Genomic DNA, 16,513 nt, shown 5'->3' with positions numbered 1-16,513 from the left:
GTTAGCACAGTCTGCCTGGGAAGAGTGACCTGTGCTTCACGAATGAAGAGCTCTCTGATATCCACCCGCAGCATGTGACGTATCAGCAGAAAAACACGTTTCTGTCTCAAACGCCATTCCCCTAGAGTTACTGCTGTCAGTGAGGATGAAGGCAGCGCTTTTATCACAGAACTGGCACAGCAATATCAGCCCAGATACTGTGGGACTGAAACCAAACACTCTCACTGCCAGCACCTTCCTTGACATAAAACACCATCAAATACATGATGTCCACTTGGCCACATCAGAGTTAGCTGCTGTGCTCAGGGTTTGTCTCAATACTTCCAGCACGCTGAGCTCATCAGTGACTCAGCTAGGGCTAAAAGAGGCACATGGGAGGACTTTGACTTTCAGGTTCTGTCAGCACAACAGCATCAATCAGCAAGCACTGCTTCTATAACTGAAATGGACCACTATGCTGAGGGAAAGGTCATTCCATGCATCCAAGACCCATTAATTTGGTGGAGAAATCATGAACAACCTTCTGTGAGATTTTTTTCAAAAGCAGGAGAGTTGATCAGTCAAAGAAGCAACAGACTCAATGAGAAAATCTCAACGCTTTCTTGTTCCTTCACATGATCCTATAATGAGTCAGGAATGTAAAAAATGTTACGTGAATTACAATGAATGTGAATTAGAAATACTTGACAATGCTTTGTGTGATGTGTTATAGCTTTTGTTTACAGTTTTTCCCTTTTTTTTTTACACGTTTGCTGAATCTTTGGCCCATTGTCCTGAAACCCTAAACCCGAAATGCACAACTCTACAAATCTCCAACAAAAGCAAACACTGCATCCATTTTTTTTTGGCACCAAACGTGTCTGAGTGAGAGCCACTGTGGGCCACTGATTACATAGCCTCATCAGCCAATGATCAGCCCTAATTATAAACTGACCCGTCCAGTTCAGATAGCTTTAAATGAAGATCAGCTGAGGCAACAGCAGAAGCAACAAAATGGTGCCTATATCCATACGTAAGATACAAAAAAGGTCTCATGCCCAATGTATAAATCTTTCTGTAGAATCATGTATATGCACAGAAGGCATAACAGAGCAGTGTATGCTCATAAATTTAACAGATTTATTAAACAATACACCAAAATCTGTACAAAATTCCCTTCATAAATCCCAGTCAATGCAAGATGCAACTTTATTTTATATAGACTGGGTCAGCACATGAGAGGAGACATGTTGAGATCAAATGACCAGCTGAGCAACCCTGCTAATTAATTAACCATTGCTGCTGCAAACAGTGCATTTCTAGCTGAAACCTTGCTGCATCCATGACACTATTGAGCCAAATTGAGTGTCAGCCAGAACAGACAAATATCTGTCTAAGTGCACTACAGACACTCACTTAACGGCTACTAAAATACAGTCCAGAAGAGAACTCCCCATCACACATGATCACTGTTGCAGCTTTGCGGTATGATGCACATGTCGTACCATTGTTGGATGGTCTCTGGTGGGAAGCAGTCTGACCCGAGTCTGCCACTGCTGCTGGGTGTCTTCATCCTGGGCTCTGATGAGCAGAGGTGATGTCCAGGAGTGGGACTCATGCAGCGGCCGCAGGGCGAACACAACCCCATCCACTGATATCCCAAAGTCTCCAGGCTGACTGCATTCAAACCTCACATGAGCTTCTCTGCCACAGTCCACATACTTCACTGCAAGACAAATAAAAACCACATCATACATATCATCTATCCAAGATGCAGCCCAGAGGAAAGGAAACATTAAAAATGAGATCTCTTTGACATATCAAGGGCAAGGCATGTTTATTTATATAGCACATTTCATACACAATGGTGCTTTACACAAAAGAAAAGAAAATAATAAAAATAAAAAATAATCACAACAATAAAACAAAGAATTTAAAAACTTTGAAAATGATTTTTAAATTGATTTAAAAGGTTTAAAATGAATTTACAACTGTTAAAAATAGAAAATGATTATTGCAGTTTCTCGACATGAGGTGTTATGGGAAATGACGTCAAAGAGACAGTGCAAAGGTCTGGGATGGAGTGACCTCTAGAGGAGCTCATGGGAACTCCAGCTGGACATCATGACACTTGTGCATGGAAGGACACAAACTCATGTGGAGTGGAAAAAGTGCGAACCCTTCCTCCATTTTCAATACCACAGCAAAAACCAAAACAAAAACACAGACAGTAGAACAATTTTTTCAAACACATGTATTGCTCACTTTTTAGTTTTAATAGGTATTCACGTTACATTTTTAGTATTTACGTATTTGCCTCAAAGTTATTCATATTTTTATATAAAATGAGAACCATTTTGTGTACATTTCACTGTAAAGAACATCTGCATTTTTACATTTTTACTTATGGAGATTATTCATGGCAAATTTGCCATGCTTATGTGGAAGATTTCTGCAACCTGATGGAAAACAAAAACTATTAAAATGAAAATGTTGTGATATTCTCACTATAACGATCAATACATTTAAAGTTGAATAAAGTCATTATTTTTGTTTTCTTTGCGCACAAGAAGTATTCTCGTAGCTTTATAAATTACAGTTGAACTACTGCTGTCACATGGGCCATTTTAGTGATGTCCTTACTATGTTTCTGTGCCTTGAACATGGTAGTTCTGTCTATGGAGGGTCAGTAAGCTCACGGATTTCATCAAAAATATCTTAATTTGTGTTCTGAAGATGAACGATGGTTGTACGGGTTTGGAACGGCATGAGGGTGAGTTATTAATGACAGAATTTTCATTGGGTGAACTAACCCTTTAATAGTTGATGGTGTCAGACTTTAGCTAGCATGTGTCATCACAAACACAGTGAGCGATGAATGACAGGAATGGTGGATAATGTGAGTGGAATGCTTACAGAAGAGCTGATACAGCAGCAGAGAGGATGCAGTCAGCAGAGAGACGGCACACTAATGCCTGAACCACACAACACATTACATCCAGCTCAATACACCCATTCAACACACTCACACACACACACACACACAAACACAGACAGACACACACACACACACAGACTGCCCCATTACCACAGCAACCCCAGAGACAGACATGTATCTAAATGTCTCTGGACAGAGGAAATTAAGGTGTCTGTCTTCAGCATAAGTAAGAACACCGATATAGATAACTCAATTCAAGCTGTGAACTCAAGGGACAATATATTTAGCAAAAATTTTATATGTACCTATAACTGTAATTGTCCACCGACACACCAGCATCTCATGCTGGTCTCAGCATGTAAACACCCCTTGCACCGGTGAGTAGTGGCTCTGGATTTATTCAGTGAAAAGTCCCAGTGCTTTTGATATCAGTGCTCTTGAAACACCATTTCACCAATCAGAATTCAAGGGCTGAAACGGTTTTGTAATACTGAAATGAAGCATGCTTGGTATAAAATAAAATAATAATAACAAAAAGCTTCTTGCCTCAAACCACTTCCTCTGTGGCGAGTGAATCCACCACTGGACTAGAAGAGTCTCTCCTCACAGAGTGTGATGAGTAAGTGATGAGTAAGTGATGAGTAAGTGGACTGTGTCACTGCCTGCAGCTGAGAATGAACACTGCACCCAGACACAATGATTTGCTAAAACCTGAGGAAAGTACCAGCTGATGACCAATTAGCCATTGCACAGATAACCGTCACATAAATGCCTTTAAGTAATCTCTCCTGTGTGTGACTCTAGAGATGATGCTCTGTAATCATCAGTCAACAGCAGGTGAAGATACAGAGCAGGTCACAGGTTAACCCTAACCCTGCCACCAATAATCATACTAGTCTCTGAATGTCAGGCAAAAAAAGACACTAATGACTTTTTAAAAAGATCTTATAGATTAAAACAATTTGTACTTTTAATAGATTTCAAATTTGTCATCTTCCCATGAATTGTAGTAGTGATAATTGAGAAAAAGAAATATCTTGTTATATTTTGTAATAAAATATTACTCCTGTGATGGACTGGTCATCAATCCATCCAGTGTTTCCCTGACTGTTCCCTGGCCTACGAGATGGAAATGAATTTTATTGTTGTTTTTTGTAATATAATATTTTTACTACGTACACTTGAACTCAGCGCAAGCCTCAGGTTTCAATGGATACCGGAGCATCTTCTGTTGAACATAAAAGAAGATATTTTAAAGAACGCGGCTAACCAAACAAGTGCTGGTCTTCATTGACTTCTACAGAATGGAAAAAATACTAAATATTAAAAATACCCAGATTTTATATATTAAAATATATAAAGGCAGTTTCATCTGAACTGTCCTCAGTGGTGTAGTCCTAAAGAAAACAGTGGTTTACTATTACCCAGTCGTGAAATGTATTAAGTGGTTTTGTTCTGAAGAATACTGAGGTTTGTTGTTGGTTTATTAGTAATTCATATTGTAATTTAGAAATATCAATACAGTGCACTCTAATTGGTCAACATATTATTTTTCAAGTAGTTTACAGCCTGACTTCCAGGTTGTTCCAGCCCATCTGTCGACGCATTATTACAGTTCTATATGATTTCAATATGTTTCTTTGGAATTATATTCATTGTGAAAAGTTCTTCACAGATACATCTGAAATTAATGTTTTATTTTATGCTTTTATACACTGATTGTATTATTTAAGAAGGGAATTATACTTCCTGCAGTTGTATTTTGCAGCATGTAGGCAAGGCTGGACTGGGGTTAAAATTCTGCCCTGGACATATCCAGCCCACGAGTTCCACCATGAATGTTTTGCTGGGTTATAGAGGCTTCAATTGGAGTAAATAAACGAATAAATAAAACAGGACAGAAACAAATAATGATAGAAATTACTGAATTCAAAGCAAATGCATTTTTGTCAGATAGAAATGCACTTGACAGTAAAGCAATGATTTTGAGCTAGAATGCAAAAAATTTTGGCCTACTTCTAACAGATTGTGTCATCCTTTCCTCACCCTCATGTGACTGCAAACCTGTATGACTTACTTTCTTCTGTGGAACACAAAAGAAGTTATTTTATAGACTGTTACCTAACCATTTTGCTTATACCCTTGATTTCTACTGTATGGACAAAAATGTCTTGAATTTCTCAAATTATCTTCTTTTTTTAATTTCCACAGTAGAAAGAAATTCATACAGGTTTGGTATGACATGATGTTGAGTAAATGGTAATTTTCATTTTTGGGTGAACTATCCCTTTAAGAACTTTAATATTTTACATTTACATTTACATTTAGTCATTTAGCAGACACTTTTATCCAAAGCGACTTACAAATGGGGACAATGGAAGCAATAAAAATCAATAAAAGAGCAATGATATACAAGTGCTATAACAAGTCTCAGTTAGCTTAACGCAGTACACATAGCAAGGACTTTTTAGATAATATAATAATTAAAAAGAAAACAGAAAGAATAGAAAAAGAATAGAGCAAGCTAGTGTTAGAGGTCTTTTTTGTTTTTGTTAATTGTATAATAAATGAAAAGAAAACATAGAACACAAAAAGATTAGAAAGCTATTTAGTTTATTTTTTTATTTGTTGCAAATGAGTAGAGTGCAAGTTTTTGTTTTTTTTTTTTGAAGTTTTTTTTTTTAATGGATATTGTTAGAGTTGAGGGTTCTAGTGTTGATGGGTGAGATGTGTTTTTAGGAGATTTTTTTTTATGGGTTAGGACTCAGCTGCTCGGATGAGTTGGGCAGGTCATTCCATCAGATGGGAACATTTAATTTAAAAGTCCGTAAAAGTGACTTTGTGCTTCTTTGGGATGGGGTTAGGGCATATATATCGAGCAGCTACCGATGGATCATCAGGATGGAATGAGAGGTAGAGTTGAGTGTCATCAGCACAGCAATGGTATGAAAAGCCATGTTTCTGAATGACAGAACCTAATGATGCCATGTAGACAGAGAAGAGAAGCGGTCTAAGAACTGAGCCCTGAGGCACCCCAGTAGTTAGATGTTGCGACTTGGACACCTCACCTCTCCAAGATACTTTGAAGGACCTATCTGATAGGTAAGACTCAAACCACTGGAGTGCGGTTCCTGAGATGCCCTTTGCCAGTAGGGTTGACAGGAGGATCTGGTGGTTAACAGCGTCAAAAGCAGCGGACAGATCAAGCAAGATAAGTATTGAAGATCTGGATTCCACTCTTGCCAGTCTTAGGCCTTGTTTACACTGCCAGTTAAATGTGACCCAATTCCGATTTTTTGCTCATATGTGACACAGATCGGATTTGTTCTATGACAGTGTAAACAGGAAAAAAACGCATGCATCCGGATATTTCAAGATCGGTTTCAGGCCTCATTCATATGTGGAAATAAATCAGATATAAATCAGATATGTGCCAATGTGACTGTCATGTAAACAGGCAGATCTGTTGGGGGAAAACATCTGATGTGTAACATTATATTAGATCCATGCATTACAGTATAGGACATCTGTATCATTATCATAATGTTAATTCAACAATAAAGGAAAGCTGCACTTCATTAAACTGCTTTTGTAGTTTTAATAATCAATGTATTTGTAATGAACACACTTAAGTTTTTTTTTACATTTGACTGTTTTTAGTTCATGAATGCTTTAGTGTAGAAATAAAATGATAAAGCTAATGCATTATTTGTTTCTTTCTAGGCTATTTGTTCTACTGTTTTTTTTTGCATCTGTTCTTATTTATAATAATAATATAATAATAATATAGCAAAGATAAAAAAAAACTGTATTGTGATTATTAATATAGTAATTAATAATAAGAAAAGACAGAGGACTTCACTATCGACTTCAAATGGGTGTGACTCAGTAATTTTTTTGTCTGATTCCAAAAAAATCATAAATCATTTTGAAGGTCTTTTAATGGAGAATTTCATTTCATTTTTCCCCAATTTTATTTTATTTTATTTTTATTTTTTAACTGCTCATTGTGACTCGTTTTGTCAGCACAAGTAGCATTATTATCATGAGGAAGCACATGTGGAGGTGGTAAATAACAACAACGTATGCACGATGTTTCAGATGGTATGGCAAGTGCAAACACATGAATCTGATATGGGTCACAATTGAAAGAACGTTTAAACGGACAGCCAAAAAAAACAAAAAAACAATGGATATAGGCCACAAATTAGAATTGGGCATCAAGACCTGCAGTGTAAACAAGGCTTTAGGGTTTCAACAACTTGAGAGCAAGGCAGTCTCAGTTGAATGTCCACTTCTGAAGCCAGATTGGTTGCTGTCAAGGAGGTTGTTCTGTGTGAGAAAGGCAGAGACTTGGTTGAACACAGCTTGTTCAAGTGTTTTTGCAATGACAGGAATTTAAAAACTGGTCTGTAGTTCTCTAAAAGAGATTGTTTGAGGGTGGGTTTCTTAAGTAGTAGGGTTATACGAGCCTGTCTAAATGCTGAGGGAAAAACACCAGGGTGTAGGGATATGTTAATATGTGAGTGAGTGCAGGAGAAATGGCTTGAAGGAGATGAGATGGAATAGGATCAAGCAAACAAGTAGTAGGATGATTAGAAAGGATGAGTTTGGAGATTCTGCCTCAGAGAGTGAAGAGAAGGATGTGAATGAGTGTATATTTGCTGGTGAGATGTGCTTGACAGATTGTGGTGTGGAAAACTGCACTGATGTTTTTAATTTTATTAATGAAAAATGTGACAAAGTTGTCAGCTATTAGAGTTGATGAGGGAGGAGGAGGAAAAAGGATGGAGGAAAATGTTTTAAAGAGCATGCAAGAGTTAGACAAATTGTTAATTTTGTTATGGTAGCATGTCCTTTTAGCAGTGGAGACATTAGCAGAGAAGGAAGAGAGGAGTGACTGATACACATTAAGGTAAGTAGTATTTTTGGATTTGCAACACACCCTTTCAGCAGCTCTAAGCTTAGAACAATTTTCGCGTAGAATATCAGATAACCAAGGGGCTGAAGGGGTAGTGTCAAAACAAGATGTAAGAGTGGAGGAGAAAGTATCAGTAGCACTGTTAGTATCAAAAGATGCTAACAGTTTAAGGGAAAGAAAGAAAAGATGAAACCATGGCAGATAGCCGGGAGGTGAGAGTGAGCGTAGGTTACGTTGAAAGATGACATGTGGAGGGGTAAGTGATGTGTCAGGAACCATGTTGAGGTTAAGAGTGAGGAGGAAGTGATCTGAGGTGTGCAGTGGAGTAACCAGTACATGATCAGTGGAGCAGTGTCGTGTGTTAATAAGGTCCAGTTGGTTGCCTGATTTGTGAGTAGCAGTAGTTGACACTTGGTTGAGATCAAAAGAGGCAAGCAGAGTGTGGAAGTCTGCAGATTGAGGTTTATCTAGGTGGATGTTGAAGTCTCCAAGCATAACAAGGGGAGTACCATCCTCAGGAAAGGTTGAGAGCAGCACATCTAATTCATCCAAAAAGTTACCTAGTGGTCCTAGGGGTTGATAAACAACTACAAAATTGATTTTAAGAGGGTAGGTAATAGTAACTGAATGAGATTCAAAGGAGCTGTTGATACCCAAAGATGGTAAAGGATTAATTTGACGAGTGGGGCGGGGCTGAGAGCCGTGGGAACGGAGCGAGGCCGGTGGAGTAAGTGAAAATGAGCGACACCTGCATCACTCACAGGTCTCGAGTCCCATGGAGGAGCTCCAGAAGGATAAGAGGAGGAGTAACGACAGTGAAGGACGAGAGAGGACCAGGCCTGGATTTTATTTTGTGTTTTGTTTCTGTTTGTGCGTGTCAGTCGTCCACGATGGGCTGTCGCGCTATTTTGTGTTTATTTTATTATTAAAGTTTTATTTAAATGTTCACCGGTTCCAGCCTCCTTCTTCCCGATTTACAAACATTGTTACAATTAAATTTCCAATCAATAGAGATAAGCAGACCAGTACCTCCACCTCTTCCAGTCAAACGGGGGAGTGGGAAAATTAGAAATGATTGGAGAGTGCTTCAGGTGTAGCAGTGTCCTCTGGTTTGATCCAGGTCTCTGTCAGGGCCATGAGATTTAGCTTTGGTTGACTTATAATAGAAGTAATGAAATCGGCTTTGTTTACAGCAGACTGGCAATTCCAGAGACCAATAGAAAAAGAAAGTAGTCTATTAACAGACATAGCTCTGCATCTATCTGGTGGATGCATTGTGTAGTGCCACTTCACATGTTTTTTTTTTTTTTGTTTGAGTATTTGCTTTTTGCAGTTCACTGTAATTTAAAAATAGTGCCTAATGTGGGGGAGGTCTCCCTCGCTTCGGCGATTGGCTCACTACTCGACTGGCATCCACTGGTCCGGGATTGTCCCGGTGCTTGGACACGCGGACACGCGCACTCAGTAGATGATGGGCGGGAAAAGGTAGAATGACAGAAGTGATAATGCACCAATTACAACAAAGAATCACGAGTTTCACACAACTGATTGGGAAACCATTAAAGGGGAAGCTACATGACAGTAGGTTACAGACTTGCGAAGCAACAAAACAAGTGGGTATACAGAGGGTAAACACAAATACTGATCCTTAGAAGTCGTAATATTCAAACAGCCCAGGGAAAAAAGTAAGTACACGGTGTCTACGTGCATAATGGTTTGACTTGTGATTTATGTTAATATTGACTTGTAATAGTCTTTGATTATGTCATTCTTTGTTTATGTAGTCCCTCATCTATCCAGATCCAGATGGCTGTTTCTCTGTACAGATAAAACTCACTGCAATATATAAAACATGTACACTGCTCACTTCTATGAGTTGTGGCTCAGAGCAAAACAGCGAACACAAATATTACTTCTGCAGACACTGGGTCTTCTTCACTTCTTACAAAAGATTTTCCGGCTAAATCACAAAAAATTATTTGTGTTAGCTTAATCGTCTTCCCATATTAATGAATTTGTAGTAATCTAAATTGCTTGATGTTGTTGCTTTCTGTATAACCTTTCTATTACAGACTTTTGTGACTCCCAGCAAACATACACTGCTCTGGAAAGCTGGATCCTCATGCAATGGCATCCTCAAAGCCAGCTCAAACACAACGCACACCTGTAACACAGACTCTGATCACAGACTGTTATTAGCAGTTGTACACACACATATCTGGATGTTTAGAGAACATCTTCCCAGCACTGAACTATTTTTTTAATAGTTGTTTAATGATTTTAATGGAACCGGAATCTGAACCATCAGGTGGAACCAGAACAGGAACCAGAAAATTTCTAACGATTCCCAACCCTACAGGTTAATAACTTTATTTTAATTTAGCCTAATATACTTTATAAAAATGTATATACAGACTTATGCACATTTTCACTCAAAAATGACATGACACATGATAATTGAGCTTTAACATTTTATGCACAGCCTCGAAAAGCCATGACAGAATTACTTGCATTAGGCTTCGCTGCAATAGTACTGCTGTTAAACATGTACATTTGTATGAGAATACTTGTACTCAAAAAAAAAAAAAACTTATTGTGTATCAGACAAAATGTGACAATCTGAGAGCTACAGAAACACTGAGGTGCTTATTAGTTAATTCATTGTGCCTGGCGATCAGTCACTGTCAGCTGTTGATAATCTGGGATTTCTTCAATGTTTTGGAGCTAAAGTATGAGATTTCCAGCTTTCTTCATGACATGAAAACGACTGACGGTTGGACAGCGGTGAGTCCAGTGTGTCTCTTTAGCTCAGTGGCACGATGCTGGCGACTTCTCTCTGAGACAGGTGTTCGGACACGGGTCAAGTGATAGAGTGCATATTTGAGGAAGTGCTTGAAATAATTCCCAAACTTTCTGTCCATGTTGTGTTCTGTGATAGAGAGCATGGATGACTCTGAATTCCCTACTCTTTCATGTGCATGTGTACTGTGGGTTATTTTCTCATCTGGAGGGGTTTGCCGTTCAGTACAGGGCAGTTAATAAACTATGATTTCTATCTCTGGCTCAGAAATATCTTTCAGCTCCATGCAGTAGTGTGGAAAGTAAAAGAAGGAAAGCAGAAACAAACTCACAGTCAAACCTGCAGACGCTTTTGTTCCTCGAAGGAGAAACTGTCACTTACATTTGAAATTTAATCCTAATTAATAGGCAGCCTTCAATACTTCTCATCAGCAAAATTACCTTCAAAAATACTGTGCTAACTGCTCTGAGGAGCATCCTTAGCTTATGTAGTTCAATTCCCATCAACATGTTCTCAAAACAAGTATAGTATGTTTCTCCAAAGATCGCTTGTGATTACTTTGCTACACATTCTTATGCTTAAGTATTTGTTCTTGTCAATGTTATGAACGGCAGATTAAAAAAAAAAAAAACACGTTTTTTTTTTTTTTGCTTTCGAAACATGCCCTTGGTTTGGCAGTAGAGGTTATAAGATTTATTTATTAAGTTATTTTTGAGTAACAGTTGTTCATAAAATCATTATTCTCACTGTATTGTGTTTGGAAAACTTTCACCAAAAAAGTACAGGTATCTGTAAATCATGTGTCAATACATCCCCATTTTTCATCTCTGTTGTTTTCTATACTTCCATTATTTCTTCCTCTCATCTCTGTTCTAGGCTGTACTTCTCGACACAGTCCTTATATTACAGCACTTCTTGTGTTACGGACTCCTTAGGATGTTTTTTATTCCTTTTTTTTTAAGTCACCTTAAACAAGAGCATCTGGTTTTAAGTGACTATACATCTGAACATCTTTAACATTTGTAACAATATCACAACATTTCTGTAAATTCAAAAGTTGGAATATTTCCAAGGTAGCTTGAGGTTGGTTAAATAGAATGTGATTTTATGAGTTACAGAATGTGTTTCTTTTGAATTTTTAGTTGCAAGAACTAGAGCTCTCCAGGGATTGGCTGAAGTTAGTGTGTTGTTTTCATGTTGACTAATGATTTGAGGTCTTTACAGTTGTACAGCTGGTGTAAAATCTAACAAGCATTTGACAAATTATTCTAACTGCCTGAGGAGTGACGCTCGCCTCCGAAGAACACAGATTAACGGATCACAAGTCTCACCAATGTGCCAAAGCACACAAGCCAGGATAAACACTTGTCTCAGTCTCTCTTCTTTCTTTCTAGCACTTTTAAAACAGATTCATATTAACGAAAGTCTTCAAATTAGCAAATTCTGGGGCTAAAACAAGTAAACAATGCTGCTGTACAGTAAATCAGTGATTACACTGTCAGCTCAGCTGTGGATGTGCAGTGCTTGTGTCCTGTTAGCAGAGCAATCTCAGGCGTTTGCAGCCTCCTGCTAAGAAGAATGTGGTCAGTTTGGTTTGAGCCAATGGAACAGCAGCAGCTCAGCTGGGGTCAAATTCTTCTGCTAATCCGCTGAAACTGGCTGGGTACTGTTATTCTCTTCCAAATCAGGAATTCTTCAGACTTACAGTAAGACAAGGACATGAAACTGTTTCAGTCAGCGGTCAATACAATAAAACAAGGATTACTGTCATAGTGACATGCTTGAAATGCTTTGAGTGGAAACAGCAATATGATAAAAGCACCAATATTCAACAAACAGTTGCATTTATAATGAATAAGAAGAAGTGATGCACTAAACTGAAAAAAAAAAAGCTCATGAAATATTCAGCAATGTGCTTATGAACACTCAATAAAGGACAAACTCTTCTTGTGGCAGATTATTTAGTATTAGAAACTTCTCTGCATTCTCACATGAGAGATGATTTCTCTTGTTATTTACCATCAGCAATTGCATTAGATAGACTCACGACACAACCATAACTTCTCTGAATCACTTCTGGCCATGAGAAAATAAATGTGAATTAAATTTGCACTTTTGTCCACATTGTGCTTCCCTCATATTTCAGTCTGCTTGGGTCGCTCGATTCCTCCACAGAGCCACAGAGTCAACTGTTAATGTAAAAAATTACATTTCCAAAGTTTCCTACAGTATGTGACATTTAACACACTTTATTCATTTATATAATTATGCTGCTTCTTAGTTTTAGTGCAGATTTTTTTAGTGCCAGATTTACTAAACAGGCCAAGTGAGCAGGAGAGCGATATAATCCCATAAAAATTCTGCTGATTTACTGAGCAAATTAAAGAACACAGACACAGATCATTTCCATAATGACCACCACAATCTACCAAGAGCAGCACAAATTAGTGTCACAAACGAACAGAGCCTATAATAATCAGGTATGTAATCGACTAACAACTCAGACACACAATGAGTTCAAGGTGCAGTAAGTGATTTCTGACAAACGCTGTTGAAAGTGGATCAGATCGGGCACCAAAACACACTTGTGGCCAATAAGCAGTAAGGGGTGTGTCCACTCATGATGGGGGAGGTGCCTGTGTTGCATAGCATGTGTGGGAATTTGGGGCGGAGCCATAAAGATAAAGTGTGATCCTTTTGAATATAGGGGCGTGTTTTGGTGATTTCAAATATCAACTGTGTTTCTCAGAAATCATTTACTACACCTTTAAGACAAGTTTTTTTTTGGGCACATATCCCAATAAACTGACTAGCACAAACCTTAGTAAATCAGCCTGTATGATTGAGTTAAATCCTCTCCTCACATTAACGGTGGCTCTGAAAGGGAAACTTCTACAAATGCATATGCAATAATATCAGCCACAGAAACAGCGGTGCGCACATATTAATAATTTAAATTTGCACATATCAGTCAATCCTGAATGTAATTTCTTAAAACCAGAAAGGGTTTGCGCTGCTGCAAGCTGTTAGTAAATTTGGCCCTTTGTCGGTTAAATCTGCAGTATGTAATTTTTGCCTCTCTATCAGCATCTGTGTTTGAAACATAAAAATGCAAGTAACTTGCAGAGTTATTTTTTTATGATGAACCTGATCACTGCATCAGAACAGATCTGTTATTGCACATCCTCACATGTCTTGCTAGGAATTAAAGATGTTACAGTGATACGGACTATAGCTGTCATGCTAGAAAATACACTGACATTACCTAACTCTGGTAACTGACCTGAAATCTGTAATGTTTGTAATACTGTCTGTCCAGTGTGTCATCAGAAGAAGTGATGAAGGTATGACATGGCCATGAGGCCAACCTTCTGAAGAAGCACCAGGTTTCTATGAAACAAATTCATGCTCAGTTTGGACAACTGTGTGCAGAGTAAGTTCAGGTACAGCACTATGAAAGAGGAAAGGATGGTTATTTCACCAGGGTCAAATACAATCAGCCTCCATCACAATCAGCCTTTCTCTGATTCACCACAAAGCTCACGACACACGTCACATCTGGATGATGTATTACACCGGTCTCTGAGCGGCTAGGATCCTAAACTCAGAGACAGGCAGTGCCGGCCATGAAACCTGACACCGCGCTGAAATAACACACAGACGTGCCAAGAGGACCCACACCCTCCAGCATCAGAGAAAACAAAGAGAGATCTGACGGCGGGCCTGCAGGAGAATGTGTTTTCCCTTTTTTCTGTGATGAATGCCAGGCTGATTTCAGTGCATTCGGCCTCTATAATGAGCAAACCAAGCTCGGCAGAGAGACGGAGAGCGAGGGAGGACCAGGGCTCAATAAAAGAGGCATTGAATGCTGCTCAGTTAACTGTCAGCCCGAACACAAACAGACCCCCCTTTGTAGTGAGAAAGACAGCGATCCACACCTCAAACTGCACCAAAAAGGGAAGCAAAAAATTCAAAGAGGAGAATAAAGACAAGATGCGGCAGTGATGATGTGCACTTCACACTGTACTGATGAAATATCATCTGTAAGACACACCCTACTGCTGTAAATAAAGGTTAAAATCAGCAGCTGGTCAAATGTATTCTAGGGTTAGACTTGATTTTATCGGTAAGGAATCATCTGGAGTGTGAGAAGTATGCAAACAACTGTGCAGGAAAATTCCCCTTCTGAACACCCACGAGAACACTTGAAGTTCACATGAAAACAACATTTTTTGGCTTTTTGTATGAACTTGTCAGTCTTAAGGTTTTCTATGAGCTAGTGTGCTCCAAAACAATGACAAAAATCACATTTAGAAGTTATTTGCATTCAAACATACAGCATCTCTCTACCACAAGTATGTCTTTTGATGACATGAAAGAACATCACTGTTAGACACCCTCAACATTATCACAGTTGAACAGAATAGATGACAGCAGTGGCAAAATAAATATCATGCTTTCAAACTACACAAATGACTAATGCTCACTGTTTTGTTATAGCTCATATTAAATCTATAGGCAATAGGCTGCAATCCTTTATACAACAGGTGCTTATGGGCCATTCTACAGAATTGGTGCAAACTACTGTCCTACAACCAAAAACACATTTAAAAAGCATTGAAGTAATTAATCTTAGATGTTCATTAAGACCCTTCTATTATCTATTGAAACCCACAATATTTAAATTATTAGTAAGCTAAATATATATAAAATCATAATTTATTGGGTACTTTCAATTGGGAGGTGACTGTCCCGAACCCTAAACCCTAAATTTCAACTTATGAAATAATATTGAAATAACTTTTTTTCCATTGTTGTTTTTAAAAGTTTTTTTTTTTATTATTATTATTATTCTTTGAAAAAGTGAAGATAAAAAAAAATCAAAAAGTTCAGAACTGTGCTAATTAACCATGTGTTGATTAGCATCCTTGAGCTAGGTCCAAAAGTATCTAAAATTGTCACTACTGAAACATTTGGTGGAGGGGCAGGGAGGTCTTCCTATAAAATTGTCACTACTGCAACATGTCATCATTGTTTGAGTAGTGACAAAAGGGAACACATAATCCTTATATTTGGGGAAAATAAACAAAATTTAAGTACAGTTTTACAGTTTTTATTTTTTTTTAATTTTAGTATGTTTTAGTAGTGTTTTAGTGTGTGTTAAAATTCTGTAATGTGATGTGGTTGCTATCAAAGCATTACTGTCACTACTGAAAATGTAATGTCACTACCGAAACATGGGATGTTTTGTCAAATACTAAATTATCAACTAAGATGTTATGATCGTTTTTGGTTCAATTTACAGCAGGTAAAATAAGTATAAAACACGTCACCATTTTTCTCAGTAAACATATTTCTAAAAGTGCTGTTGACTTAAAATTTTCTCCAGATGTTGGTAACAACACAAGTAAATTAATACATACAAAGAAAACAATACAAATAAGTTCAGAAATTAAGTTCTGTGTAATAAAGTGGAATGACACAGGAAGAAAGGGAGGTGAAAAAAGGCATGGAAAGCCAAGACACCAGCAGAAATCTATCAGTAATTAGAAAGCAACCTGCCCCTCGTCAGTGGAAATGAATATTAGCTGCTTCCCAACACCTACAGTACCAGGATGATGAAGATGAAACAAGACTGGACAATGATCCCAAAACACAGCCAAGGAAACTCTCGACTGGTTTCAGAGAAATAAAATAAAGCTGCTAAAATGGCCAGAGAATCACCTGACTCGAGTCCAATAGAGAATAAGAACTAAAGGTCAGAGTTCATAGAAAAAGCCCAGAACCTTTAAGATTTGAAGACTCTGTAGAAGAATGGGCCAAAATCACACCTGAGGAATGCATGCCACTAGATTCTCCTACAGGAGGCATCTTG

The 16,513-nt window shown here is 38.1% G+C and overlaps 1 protein-coding gene across 1 annotated transcript in view; it reads right to left on the bottom strand.

The window, feature by feature from the left end:
- zmp:0000000625 (cadherin-2) overlaps positions 1-16,513 on the bottom strand; it is a 70,793-nt gene that overhangs the window by 42,124 nt on the left and 12,156 nt on the right. The window contains exon 3 of the mRNA XM_042754669.1: positions 1,485-1,705. Within this exon, the coding sequence (XP_042610603.1) occupies positions 1,485-1,705 (221 nt within the window). The remainder of the gene's footprint in view (positions 1-1,484; positions 1,706-16,513) is intronic.

Source organism: Cyprinus carpio, unplaced genomic scaffold (genome assembly GCF_018340385.1).
Source record: "Cyprinus carpio isolate SPL01 unplaced genomic scaffold, ASM1834038v1 S000006580, whole genome shotgun sequence".
Classification (NCBI taxonomy): Eukaryota; Metazoa; Chordata; class Actinopteri; order Cypriniformes; family Cyprinidae; genus Cyprinus; species Cyprinus carpio.
Note: the sequence above shows the minus strand (reverse complement) of the source record. Positions and strands in the feature narration are given on the sequence as shown.